At 58.9% G+C, this 11359-nt stretch overlaps 3 protein-coding genes across 12 annotated transcripts in view; 2 read left to right on the top strand and 1 right to left on the bottom strand.

The window, feature by feature from the left end:
* Positions 1-4264, top strand: part of HSD11B1L (hydroxysteroid 11-beta dehydrogenase 1 like) — a 19488-nt gene extending 15224 nt beyond the window's left edge. For 5 of the 10 annotated variants that reach the window (XM_037738400.1, XM_037738401.1, XM_037738402.1 and 2 more), the window contains 7 exons: positions 484-570; positions 654-784; positions 2025-2136; positions 2518-2609; positions 3009-3102; positions 3230-3395; positions 3487-4264. In XM_037738400.1, the coding sequence (XP_037594328.1) occupies positions 498-570; positions 654-784; positions 2025-2136; positions 2518-2609; positions 3009-3102; positions 3230-3395; positions 3487-3682 (864 nt within the window). In that variant the 5' untranslated portion in view covers positions 484-497 and the 3' untranslated portion in view covers positions 3683-4264. Of the gene's footprint in view, positions 1-131; positions 360-398; positions 571-653; positions 785-2024; positions 2137-2517; positions 2610-3008; positions 3103-3229; positions 3396-3486 lie in introns of those variants that run through there. The other 5 variants (XM_017528367.2, XM_037738403.1, XM_017528374.2 and 2 more) reach the window with 5 other exon arrangements.
* A 1231-nt stretch (positions 4265-5495) lies between these two features.
* Positions 5496-9406, top strand: RPL36 (ribosomal protein L36). The gene is made up of 4 exons (XM_017528376.2): positions 5496-5607; positions 5787-5881; positions 9065-9199; positions 9270-9406. Exons 2-4 carry the CDS (start codon positions 5789-5791, stop codon positions 9357-9359), a joined length of 318 nt encoding a protein of 105 aa, XP_017383865.1. The 5' UTR covers positions 5496-5607; positions 5787-5788; the 3' UTR covers positions 9360-9406.
* Positions 9407-9524: 118 nt separating this feature from the next.
* The window catches only part of LONP1 (lon peptidase 1, mitochondrial), a 22243-nt gene continuing 20408 nt past the window's right edge, over positions 9525-11359 (bottom strand). Inside the window, exons 14-16 of the mRNA XM_017528204.1 lie at positions 10921-11138; positions 10677-10841; positions 9525-9893 (exon numbers count right to left, since the gene is read on the bottom strand). Of these exons, the coding sequence (XP_017383693.1) occupies positions 9717-9893; positions 10677-10841; positions 10921-11138 (560 nt within the window). The 3' untranslated portion in view covers positions 9525-9716. The remainder of the gene's footprint in view (positions 9894-10676; positions 10842-10920; positions 11139-11359) is intronic.

Here is an 11359-nt window from a genome sequence, read left to right as displayed (position 1 = left end):
ATGGTCTCGATCTCTTGACCTCGTGATCCACCCGCCTCAGCCTCCCAAAGTGCTGGGATTACAGGCTTGAGCCACCGCGCCCGGCCCAGCTAATTTTTTGTAGAGACAGGGTTTCACCACGTTGGCCAGGATGGTCTTGATCTCTTGACTTCATGATCTGCCTACCTCGGCCTCCCAAATGTTAGGATTGCAGGCATGTCCCACCGCGCCCAGCCAGGAGTCTGGTTTTTATTCTAACTGGAACAGGAAGGATTGCGGTCCAGGGGAGGCAAGGCGTAGGGAAAAAAGAAGGCTGAGAAGGCAGGAGGGCAAGGGTGCAGGTGCGACAGTTCATGGAGCCAGCATGGTGGCCTGGACGGGTGGTGGCTCTGGAGTGGAGAGGAGGGGATGGATCTAAGGTGGTGGCATCACCAAACGCCCATCAAACGGGGGTGGCTGTGGGCCTGGCCTCTGCCAGCCACCTCTGTCCCCTGTCCTCTGCAGGCCCACGGAGGACCATGAAGGTGCTTCTCCTCACAGGGCTGGGGGCCCTGTTCTTCGCCTATTATTGGGATGACAACTTTGACCCAGGTGAGTCCCTGGGGTTTATGGAGGGAGAAACCGGGCCGGCTGTCCTGTCCTCTGCCCAGAGTGACCACCCGGACTCTGGCCAGCCAGCCTCCAGGGAGCCCGAGTGCTGCTGACAGGGGCCAACGCTGGTGTCGGTGAGGAGCTGGCCTATCACTACGCGCGCCTGGGCTCCCACCTGGTGCTCACTGCCCACACCGAGGCCTTCCTGCAGAAGGTGAGCCACCCCATGTCTAGACGAATGCTGGAGGTTTGTGTGGGGACAGGGAAGAGAGCCTGGCTTCCTGTGTGACCCTGGGCAAGTTGCCTAGCCTCTCTGGGCCTCTCGGTTTCCTCATTTTCAAAACGGGACAATGAAACCACCCTCTGGCCAGGCATGGTGGCTCATGCCTATAGTCCCAGCACTTTGGAAGGCCGAGGCAAGTGGATCGCCTGAAGTCAGGAGTTCAAGACCAGCCTGGACAACATGATGAAACCCTGTCTCTACTAAAAATACAAAAATTAGGCAGGGTGCACTGGCTGACGCCCATAATCCTAGCGCTTTGGGAGGCCGAGGTGGGCAGATCACTTGAGGTCAGGAGTTGTCAACCAGCCTGGCCAACATGGTAAAACCCTATCTCTACTGAAAATACAAAAGAAAATAAAAAAGCTGGGCATGGTGGCACGCACCTGTAACCCCAGCTACTTGGGAGGCTGAGGCAGAAGAACTGATTGAACCCAGGAGGCAGAGGTTGCAGGGAGCTGAGATTGCACCACTGCACTCCAGCCTGGGTGACACAGCAAGACTCCATGTCAAAAACAAAAAAAAATTACCCGGTCATGGTGGCTCATGCCTGTAATCCCAGCTACTTGGGAGGCTGAGGTAGGAGAATCACTTGAACCCAGGAGGCGGAGGTTGCAGTGAGCTGAGATCGCGCCACTGCACTCCAGCCTGGGCAACAAAGAGACATTCTGTCTTAAACAAACCAACAAACTCCCACCTTTTCATGGGTTAGGACGCTGCACCAATGCAGTGAGACGGTTGACTGGAAAGCGGTGCATTCCTCAGCAAGTGAGAGTATTGCGTGTCCGAGCCTGTATTGAGAGTCGGGATTCTCAAACTCCAAAGGGAATATGGGCACTTCTGGGCATCCAGCAGCCCATTCCTACTTCAGGGCAGGGTATGGCTCTTGGACACAAACCTTTCGAATTTTCAAGAGAAGCTAGAAATCTGGAAATTGTAGGTGAAATGTCCTGTTTTAGATTTTGGTGATTGATGAATCGGCCAACATTCTGGCCCGCGGGCCTCCACTTTGAGCCTCCCCACCTCCCACAGTAGTAAATCTTTGGGAAAGATGTTGAATGGGGCCAGAGGCTCAGAGTAGGGGAGGGGTTTTCAGGCGGCGGCCTCCCTATGGCCGGCAGGTGGGGGGGCAGCTGGAGAGGAGAGGCCCACGGGCAGCTCTGGCCCCCCCCAGGTGGTAGGGAACTGCCGGAAGCTGGGCGCCCCCAAGGTCTTCTACATCGCAGCGGACATGGCCTCCCCTGAGGCGCCCGACAGCGTGGTGCAGTTTGCGCTGGACAAGCTGGGTGAGGGGCTAGGCCTGGAGTCTGCAGTCCGGGACCGTGGCCTGGGCCTTAGGGACAGGATTAGAATTGGGGTGTGGGTGTGGCTACAGTAACAGGTGTCTCAGGGTGGAGACGTATCCCGGGACTGGGGACGAGGTGGGGGGAGGGTGGAGCCTCATTGCATCGTCGGGGAAGAGCTCCAAACGGAGCCTCATTGAATGGGGACGAAACTTGGCTAGATTCAGAGAATAAGGCCCAGGGCTGGGTGTCTTTGATCGTAGGGGGCATTCCCTGGGGCGGAGCTCACTGTGTCCGCGCTGTGGGCGGAGCTAAGATCGGGGGCGGGGTTTGGTTGTGCCCCGGGGGAGGGGCCTCCGGGGCTGACCGGTGTTTTTGGGCCAGGCGGGCTGGATTACCTCGTGCTGAACCACATCGGCGGCGCCCCGGCCGGCACGCGGGCCCGCAGCGCCCAGGCAACGCGCTGGCTCATGCAGGTGCTCCGCCCCTCCGCGGCCCGGGCCCGGCCCTCGATCTCAGAGACCGGTGCTCCAGCTCCCTCTCTTCAAGCTCCGCTCCCTTCACGACCGGGCCTCTGCCTCCTCCCGGGCTGGCCGTCAGCCCTTCCCGCCCCGGCCACTACCCTCCCAGACCAAGGCCCCGTCCTGCCCTCCGGGATTCTAGGTCCGTCCTGGCATTGACCCCGCCATCGGACCATGCCCTCCGGGTTTCTAGCCGGGTCCTTGGACCCCGCCCCGGCCTTGGCCCCGCCCGGCCTTGACCACGCCCCCAGTTGATCGCCCCGCCTTCCGGGTTCCTGGCCCCGCCCCCGGTTTCTGGCCCCGCCCTGCCCCCGGGCTCCGCCTGCGTCGGTGACTCGCGAGTGCCGCCTGCAGGTCAACTTTCTGAGCTACGTGCAACTGACGTCGCGGGCGTTGCCCAGCCTGACGGACAGCAAGGGCTCGCTGGTGGTGGTGTCGTCGCTGCTCGGTGCGTGCACTCGGCCCCGGCTCTGCGGGACGGGGAGTGGGGAGCTCGATGCGGGTGAGCCTGGAGGGCCTGGGCAGGCTTCCCGGAGGAGGGGGAGCCGCTCAGCCGCCGCCGTCCGCGCCCCCAGGCCGCGTGCCCGCGTCGTTCTCCACCCCGTACTCGGCGGCCAAGTTCGCGCTGGATGGCTTCTTCGGCTCCCTGCGGCGGGAGTTGGACGTGCAGGACGTGAACGTGGCCATCACCATGTGCGTCCTGGGCCTCCGAGATCGCGCCTCCGCCGCCGAGGCAGTCAGGTGAGGCCCGGGCGAGCCGGGGGCTGGGCTGGGGGCCACGGGCGGCTGCCCAGCCCCAGCTGCAGCCCCCACCGCGCCCTCCCGTCCCCAGGGGAGTCACGAAGGTCAAGGCGGCCCCGGGGCCCAAGGCGGCCCTGGCGGTGATCCGCGGCGGCGCCACGCGCGCGGCCGGCGTCTTCTACCCGTGGCGTTTCCACCTGCTGTGCTTGCTCCGGCGCTGGCTGCCGCGCCCGCGGGCCTGGTTCATCCGCCAGGAGCTCAACGTCACGGCCGCGGCTGCAGCCTGAGCACCGAGGGGTACCCCTCCACGTCCCGGACGGGAATGCTCCTCCCTCCAACTGTCCCTGGAGCCAGGACACTCACAATGGACACCCCTGAGAGGGTGGCCACAGCCCAAGATAAATTCATCAAGACAGAAAAGCAAAACCCGGAAAAACGACGGGCGCCTGGAACCAATCACAGCTTCGGAGGCGCAGGCGCCCTGTGTTAGGCGCCTCGTCCCGGACTTGTGTCGCCTCACCAGTTTGGACGTGATGGATGACATGACTGCTTCCATTTTGCAGATGAAGAAACAGGCTCAGAGAGGTCACACCACCCTTGAGCCAGCCATGGACCCCACTCCATTACCTGCCTGCGCCTCTTCGTCGCCGATTTATTCTTTGCACTCATTCATTCCATCTGGGAGGATCCCCTCCTCCGGACACCTGCCAGCTTCCCCCAGCTGGGGGCTCTGGGACTCTTCACACCTGCAGGGATGTCTGCACTGTCCGTGTACCTGGTGGCAGGGCCTAAGAGGGAGGAGGAGGGAAAGTGTGTTTTGGGCTGGACCCAGTCTCCCGTTTGAGAATAAAAATGCTTCTTCCCTTGCATATCTGTTGTTCAGATTCCTTGGTAATTTCAATTTGCTGGCAGACGGCGGACAGCGAGAGCGGTGTGTGTACCAGGGGCTTGGACTCTCAATCCCATTTCACAGGTGGAGAAATGGAGGCTGAGAGGCCAGGTGCGGTGGCTAACGTTTATAATATCATCACTTTGGGAGGCCAAGGCAAGCGGATCGCTTGAGGTCATGAGTTTGAGACCAGCCTGGCAAACATGGTGAAACCCTGTCTTTACGTACTTTTAAATTTTTTTTAGACGGAGTCTCGGTCCAGGCTGGAGTGCAGTAGTGTGATCTAGGCTCACTGCAACCTCCGCCTCTGGGATCAAGCAACTCTTGTGAGTCAGCCTCTCGAGTAGCTGGGATTACAAGTGCGGGCCACCGCGCCTGGCATTTTGTATTTTTAGTAGAGATAGGGTTTCACCATGTTGTCCAGGGTGGTCTGGAACTCTGGCCTTAGGTGATCTCCCCACCTCGGCGTCCCAAAGTGCTGGGATTACAGGTGTCAACCCCTGCATCTGGCCACAAACAAATATTTTAATTAAAAAATTAGCCAGGCATGGTGGCATGGGCCTGTGGTCCCAGCTAAGGAGGCTGAGGCAGGAGGATCACTTGAGCCCTGGAAGTCAAGGCTGCAGTAAGCTATGATTGCAGCACTGCACTCTATCTTGGGCGACAGAGCAAGACCCTGTCTGGAAAAAACATGAAAGTGCCAACCCCAATTAGAGCAGCCCTAAATTGAGACTCACTCTTGTATATTAGTAGCATTAACGGAGAAAAATTGGAAACTTGTATGTTTTCTGCCATCTGATTCAGTTAATTAGCGTCCCGTCCCTGCATCTTGTGAAATTACATCAGATGTCCCCAAGGGGCACTATTATGCCTTGTCGTATTCATACCTAATCTAGATGCTGACCAGTTGATAGATAATGAAACCTATACTCTCTTTAATGACCATTTTAACAGTTCAAACAGTTTGGTAATATTCTTTTCGTTCTACAAGTGAAGAAAGTCTGGGAGGTGAAGCCGTTGATGCAGGGTCGGTCAGCAATCGGCGGAGTTGGGATTCGAACCCATGTCACAGGCAGAGGGAGGAGGGCAGCTATAGCCACGCCCCCTGGTTCCGACTTCAGCTCGCAGGCTCGAAAGAGTAATTGCGCATGCTCAGAGAGCCCGGTCGCGCACGCTGAGCGAGACCACGGGGACGCCTCCAGCCGCCAGGGGGAGTGCGCGCGGTTCCTGCCTCTCTGGCCCGCGCGTCCTTAGCCTAGTAGATATCCCAGAGTTCAGCGCGGCGCTAGCCCTTCCGCCACGGTCGCCATTGGAGAGTAGCAGGTGAGTGGGTTCATGCACTGCGGGGATCTGCCGCCATCCGTACTCCCGGCTTCTCTGTGCGGGTTGGAGGATGGTCGGTTGTGGCAAGTGAGGCTGAAGGGAGCTGGGCGCTGGGTTCTGGACCTCGGGAACCGAATCGGGACTCAACCTCCGCCCCTTCTCCCCGCCACTGTCTACAGCCATGGCTCTTCGGTATCCTATGGCCGTGGGCCTCAACAAGGGCCACAAGGTAACCAAGAACGTGAGCAAGCCCAGGCACAGCCGCCGCCGCGGGGTAAGTGAGGGGGTCGCGCGGAGGTCGTCGGGGGGCTTCTTCGAGGGCAGAGGGCACGGCTTGGGCAGAGGCTGTCGGCGTGAAAGAACGCGGGTTGGCGCGCGGAGCTAAGGGGGTTTGAATGGAAGGGACGGGGTGGGGGAGTGGGGGTTCCTACTTGGTGGTCGAAGGCGAGCACTTATCTGGGTTTTCCCTGCCTGTGCAATCCACGCCGGGGCACCGGGAGCAACTTAAGGGCGGCTCGGGACAGTGGGTTTGGGGTTTTTGACTTATGAGTAGGAGTTCCCTTGTGGAGCTGGCCCGAGGCTGCAGTGTGTGAGGTTGGGTGATTTCAGGTGTGTCAGTGTATTTGGCTCCTTTATTCAGCGGGCAGCCCCGACTCCAGGTGCGTCCTGCAGGTGTTGCAGAGATTGGGACTTGGGGAGGATGGGAGATGCTCTGCGCGCGGTGGCTGACGCCTGTAATCCCAACACTTTGGGAGGCCGGGGAAGGCGGATCACGAGCTGGGGAGTTTGAGACCAGTCTGACCAACATGGTGTAAACCCCGTTTCTACTAAAAATACAAAAAATTACCCGGGCATGGTGACGCGCGCGCGAAGCGGAGGCTGCAGTGAGCCGAGACCCACGCCATTGCACTCCAGCCTGGACGAGAGAGTGAGACTCCGTCTCAAAACAAGAAAAGCCCTAAGGGTTAATATCTCGGTTCTCACGGCTACCCAGAGATCTCTGCTCACTGCAACCTCCGCCTCCCAGGTTCCAGCGATTCTTGTGCCTCAGCCTCCCCAGTAGCTGGGATTACAGGTGCGGGTAACTACGCCTGGCTTTTTTATTTTTAGTAGATACGAGGTTTCACCATGTTGGCCAGGCTGGCCTCAAACTCCTGGCCTTAGTGAACCCCCGCCTCGGCCTCCCCAAAGTGCCAAGATTACAGGCCTGAGCCACTGCGCCTGGCCACAAACGAATTTTTGTTTTGAGATGGAGCTCTTGTGCCCATGCTGGAGTTAAGTGGTGCGATCTCGGCTTGCTGCAGCCTCACCTGGGTTCTGTAGGGCACGTTGGGAGCTGGATGTAGGGCTGAGTGCCCCACAGGGTCGTGGGGTGAGCCTTATGCTGTGCTGAGGCGCAGGATCCGAGAAATAAAGAGACGGGACACAGAAGTACATGAAAAACGCAGCTGGGCTCGGGGGGCCACGCCACCTATGAGGGGAGTCAGGCGAGGCCTCGAATGTCCAGAAGCATGAGTATTTATTGTGTATAGGTTAGGGGGCAGGGCAGTGAGTGAAATCATCTTTAAGGATAGTGATAGGGTCGTGAGCAATAAAACATGGGGTCCACCCCCATTAGGGCACCTAGGCCAGGAGGTGGACAGTGCGCAGCAAGGGGCCTGTTCCCATGAAGGCAAGGGCCGTGTGCAGTAAGGGGTTCACCCCCATTAGTTCACCGAGGCTTGAAGGTGGGCTGTGCGCAGTGAAGAGGGTGCAGTGTGCGCTACTTCTATCTATGGGAAAACTACTTCTGAGATTTATAGGAGGATGCTTTAAGTCACATAGCAGTGACGGAGCTGTCAAGGTTTCCGCCGCCTTCTGGCAGCTTCCAATGGGTTCTATGGGAGATGCTTTTTAAGCAGCACAGTAGCAAGAGCTGATAAAGTTCAGTCATCAAGGTGGATTGTCGTTCTGAGGGCAGCCTTCCACAAGAACTGGAGCAAGGTCCTACAACTCCTTTATCAGGAGTGGCTGTCGCCCCAGGCCTGCCATACAGCGGGTATCTTTACGATACTGAACGCTGCCACCTGGGCGATGAATTCTTGTCCTGGTATAACTGTTTTGCCCTTAATTCATGCTCTGCACTGTGTCTGCTCTAGGCATTCCTCCGATTATGACCCAAGATATATATGTAGGGAAATATTCTTTAGGCACTCAACTATTAATAATTACATATTGCCGGGCGCGGTGGCTCACGCCTGTAATCCCAGCACTTTGGGAGGCCGAGGCGGGTGGATCACGAGGTCAAGAGATCGAGACCATCCTGGTCAACATGGTGAAACCTCATCTCTACAAAAAATTGGCTGGGCATAGTGGCGCGTGCCTGTAATCCCAGCTACTCAGGAGGCTGAGGCAGGAGAATTGCCTGAACCCAGGAGGCGGAGGTTGTGGTGAGCCGAGATCGCGCCATTGCACTCCAGCCTGGGTAACAAGAGCGAAACTCCGTCTCCAAAAAAAAAAAAAAAAAGAATTACATATAGAGAATTATGTAAAGGGATTCTTTAAGCCCTATTTCTATAAACTAATATGATTGTGTAAAGGATTATATTGAAGGAAATAGCTGAGTAGTAACACTCTAAAGTGAGATATTCCTCAAGGCCTAACTGTGCCAGGTTTCTGCTTGGCTCTCATTCCTCGGTGCCTACATGGGGGGTTACCCACAGGTTCAAGTGATTCTTGTGCCTCAGCCTCCCCAGTAGCTGGGATTACAGGTGCGGGTAACCACGCCTGGCTTTTTTTTTTTTTTTTAGTAGATACGAGGTTTCACCATGTTGGCCAGGCTGGCCTCAAACTCCTGGTCTTAGTGAACCCCCGCCTCGGCCTCCCCAAAGTGCCAAGATTACAGGCCTGAGCCACTGCGCCTGGCCACAAACGAATTTTTTGTTTTGAGATGGAGCTCTTGTGCCCATGCTGGAGTGCACTGGTTCGATCTCGGCTTGCTGCAGCCTCACCTGCATTCAAGCGATTCTTGTGCCTCAGCCTCCTGAGTAGTTGGGACTACAGGCATGCTCCACCACACCCAGCTTATTTTTGTATTTTTAGTAGAGATGGGGTTTCACCATATTGGCCAGGCTGGTCTCGAACTCCTGACCTCAAGTCATCCACCTGCCTTGGCTTCCCACAGTGCTGGGATTACAGGTGTCACGCACCGCACCGAACCGAACCACAAACAAGTAGTAATTAAAAAATGAGCCAGGCATGGTGGCATGCGCCTGTGGTCCCAGCTAAGGAGGCTGAGGCAGGAAGATCACCTGAGCCCTGGAAGTCAAAGCTGCAATAAGCTATACTGCAGCACTGCACCCCGGCCTAGGCGACAGGCCACCACGCCAGGGAGAGTGGCCAGGGAAATGGTAACGGTGCTTACCTAGAATGCAGGGGTCCCCCCACCCTAATGACCGGCTCTTGCCCCCACCCCCAGCGTCTGACCAAACACACCAAGTTCGTGCGGGACATGATCCGGGAAGTGTGTGGCTTTGCCCCATACGAGCGGCGCGCCATGGAGTTGCTGAAGGTCTCCAAGGACAAACGGGCCCTCAAGTTCATCAAGAAAAGGGTAGGTGGGCACTGCTGGTGGAGGGGCGAGGTGGGAGTTGCAGGTGGGCTGACAGCGACCCTGTCCGCAGGTGGGGACACACATCCGGGCCAAGAGGAAGCGGGAGGAGCTGAGCAATGTCCTGGCCGCCATGAGGAAAGCTGCTGCCAAGAAGGACTGAGCCCCCTCCCCTGCTGTCTCCCTGAAATAAAAAACAGCTGCGCTCAAGCCCTGGCTCCGCTGCTGTCCTGGGGTAGGGGAGGTCCTTCAAGCATCTGTTTGGTGCCCAAGCCCTGGCCCGCCCACCCCACCTTCCTGGGGCAGAAGGCAAGGAGGCCCCATACCAGAACTGACTTTAATGATTAAATAGTTCCTACGCCCACACTGATTAAACCGACTGGGGTCCCTGGGATCTGGGCCGCTGGAGTGAGCTGCTTGCTCGGTGGCTCCACTGCCAGGCCCTGCTGCGCTCCCCGAAGGGCTCTGTTCGGGCCCAGGCAGGGCCTGACATCTGTCGCCTGCAGTCCCGGGGTGACCGTCACCGCTCCACGGCCAGCGCCTCTGCCTGCTCCTCCGGGAAGGCGATGTCGAAGATCTGGTGGTAGTGCTCCACGAAGTGCACCTCCAGGCCCTCGGTGATGAAGCCTGCCAGGTCGCAGAAGTCCTTCTTGTTCTCGGCTGGTAGGACGATGCACGTCACCCCTGCGCGCTTGGCCTGGGGGCAGAGTCAGGGTCAGCCCTGCCTGACCTGGAGGAGGGCCGCAGGTGTGCGTCCTCCAGGAAGGGAAGGGCTGTGTGGGGACCGGGAACACGGGGATGGCAGCTCAGAGCAATAGCTCCTGACAGCCACTGGGATCCCTATTTCCCGGGGAAACAGGCTCAAGGCAAAACCACTGGCCTCAGCTCCAGAAGCCTGCGAGCTCAGCCAGGTCCGCCCTAGCCCGTGACCTGGAAGTCTGGCCATGCAGGGGGAGCAGCGTCGGGCTCTGGATGAGCCCCACCCACAGCTTCACCTCCAGCGGGCAGGCAGGGGCCGTGGCCTCATCACATAGAGGACAGCACTTCCCACTGTCAGCACACACTGTGGCAAGGACAGCCCCCACCACTTTTATGATCTAGGGAGTGTGTGGCTGCGGTCCAGGTGGTCACAGCCACTTGACCGTGCCTACCCTCCTGGTGGAATCCCCTCACAATGACCCCAGCAGGCTTCCTAGACACACGGCAGCTTGGTCTGAGGACACGCAGGGCTGGGAGCGAAGAGCAAAGCCCAAACCTTGGGCCATGTCCAGCCCTCCCTCAGCGCAGCCTGCTGGCACAGGAAGCAGGAGCCCCGTTCCCCAGTCCAAACCGTACTGGGAAAGCCAGTGGGCTCTAGAATGTTCACCCCAAGACTTGATGTGGAGGAGACAGCTAGGGCAGTCAGCTCCAGGCCACGTGGGCCTGGGTACAACTTCCCTGAGTGCCCAGCCCGCCGGGTGGTGCCGACGCGTGTGCTCACCGCGATGGTCTTCTCCTTGATGCCGCCAACAGGCAGGATCTTGCCTGTGAGGGAGACCTCGCCAGTCATGGCCAGGTTCTGCCGGACGGGCCTGCCCATGGCCAGGGACAGCAGGGCCGTGACGATGGTGCAGCCTGCGCTTGGGCCGTCCTTGGGGGTGGCACCCTGCGGGGGGGTATGGGGGAAGGGGGTGAGCAGGTGGCCAGCTGCCCAGATGCTGGGTGGGGGTGGGTGGTGCAGTCACCTCAGGCACATGCAGGTGGATGTGTGAGGTCACCAGGTACTCGTTGTCAGGGGCATGCTGCATGAGGAAGGCCCTGGCAAAGGTGTAGGCGATGCGGGCGCTCTCCTTCATCACCTCCCCTAGCTGGCCTGTCACCTCCAGGCTGCCGTCCTTTTCACCCTTGGCATCCTTGTCCCGTGGTCGCCTCAGGGACGTCTCCACAAATAACGTGGAGCCTCCTGGAACGGGTGCGGAGCTGTGAACAGGGGAGGCCTCGGGGCCCGGGCCCACTCCACCCCCAGCACCCTGCCTGCTCCTGCCCCAGCTCAGCATCTTGGCACCTCTGGGCAGGGGCTGTCCCACCATGAGCCAACAAAGACCTCCATGTTTGCTGGGTGGCAGGTTCCTGGCTCTGCCGGCCCCACAGCGCAGCTGCCAGCCAGAGAACATGCCCAGGGCC

This window comes from Cebus imitator, unplaced genomic scaffold (genome assembly GCF_001604975.1).
Source record: "Cebus imitator isolate Cc_AM_T3 unplaced genomic scaffold, Cebus_imitator-1.0 Scaffold53, whole genome shotgun sequence".
NCBI classification, from domain to species: Eukaryota; Metazoa; Chordata; class Mammalia; order Primates; family Cebidae; genus Cebus; species Cebus imitator.
Note: the sequence above shows the minus strand (reverse complement) of the source record. Positions and strands in the feature narration are given on the sequence as shown.

Coding starts and splice junctions, on each gene's coding strand:
- RPL36 (XM_017528376.2), top strand. CDS start 5,789: ATGGCTCTTCGGTATCCTATGGCCGTGGGCCTCAACAAGGGCCACAAG. Junction 5,882..9,064: donor GGCACAGCCGCCGCCGCGGG/GTAAGTGAGGGG, acceptor CCCCACCCCCAG/CGTCTGACCAAACACACCAA. Junction 9,200..9,269: donor TCAAGTTCATCAAGAAAAGG/GTAGGTGGGCAC, acceptor CCCTGTCCGCAG/GTGGGGACACACATCCGGGC.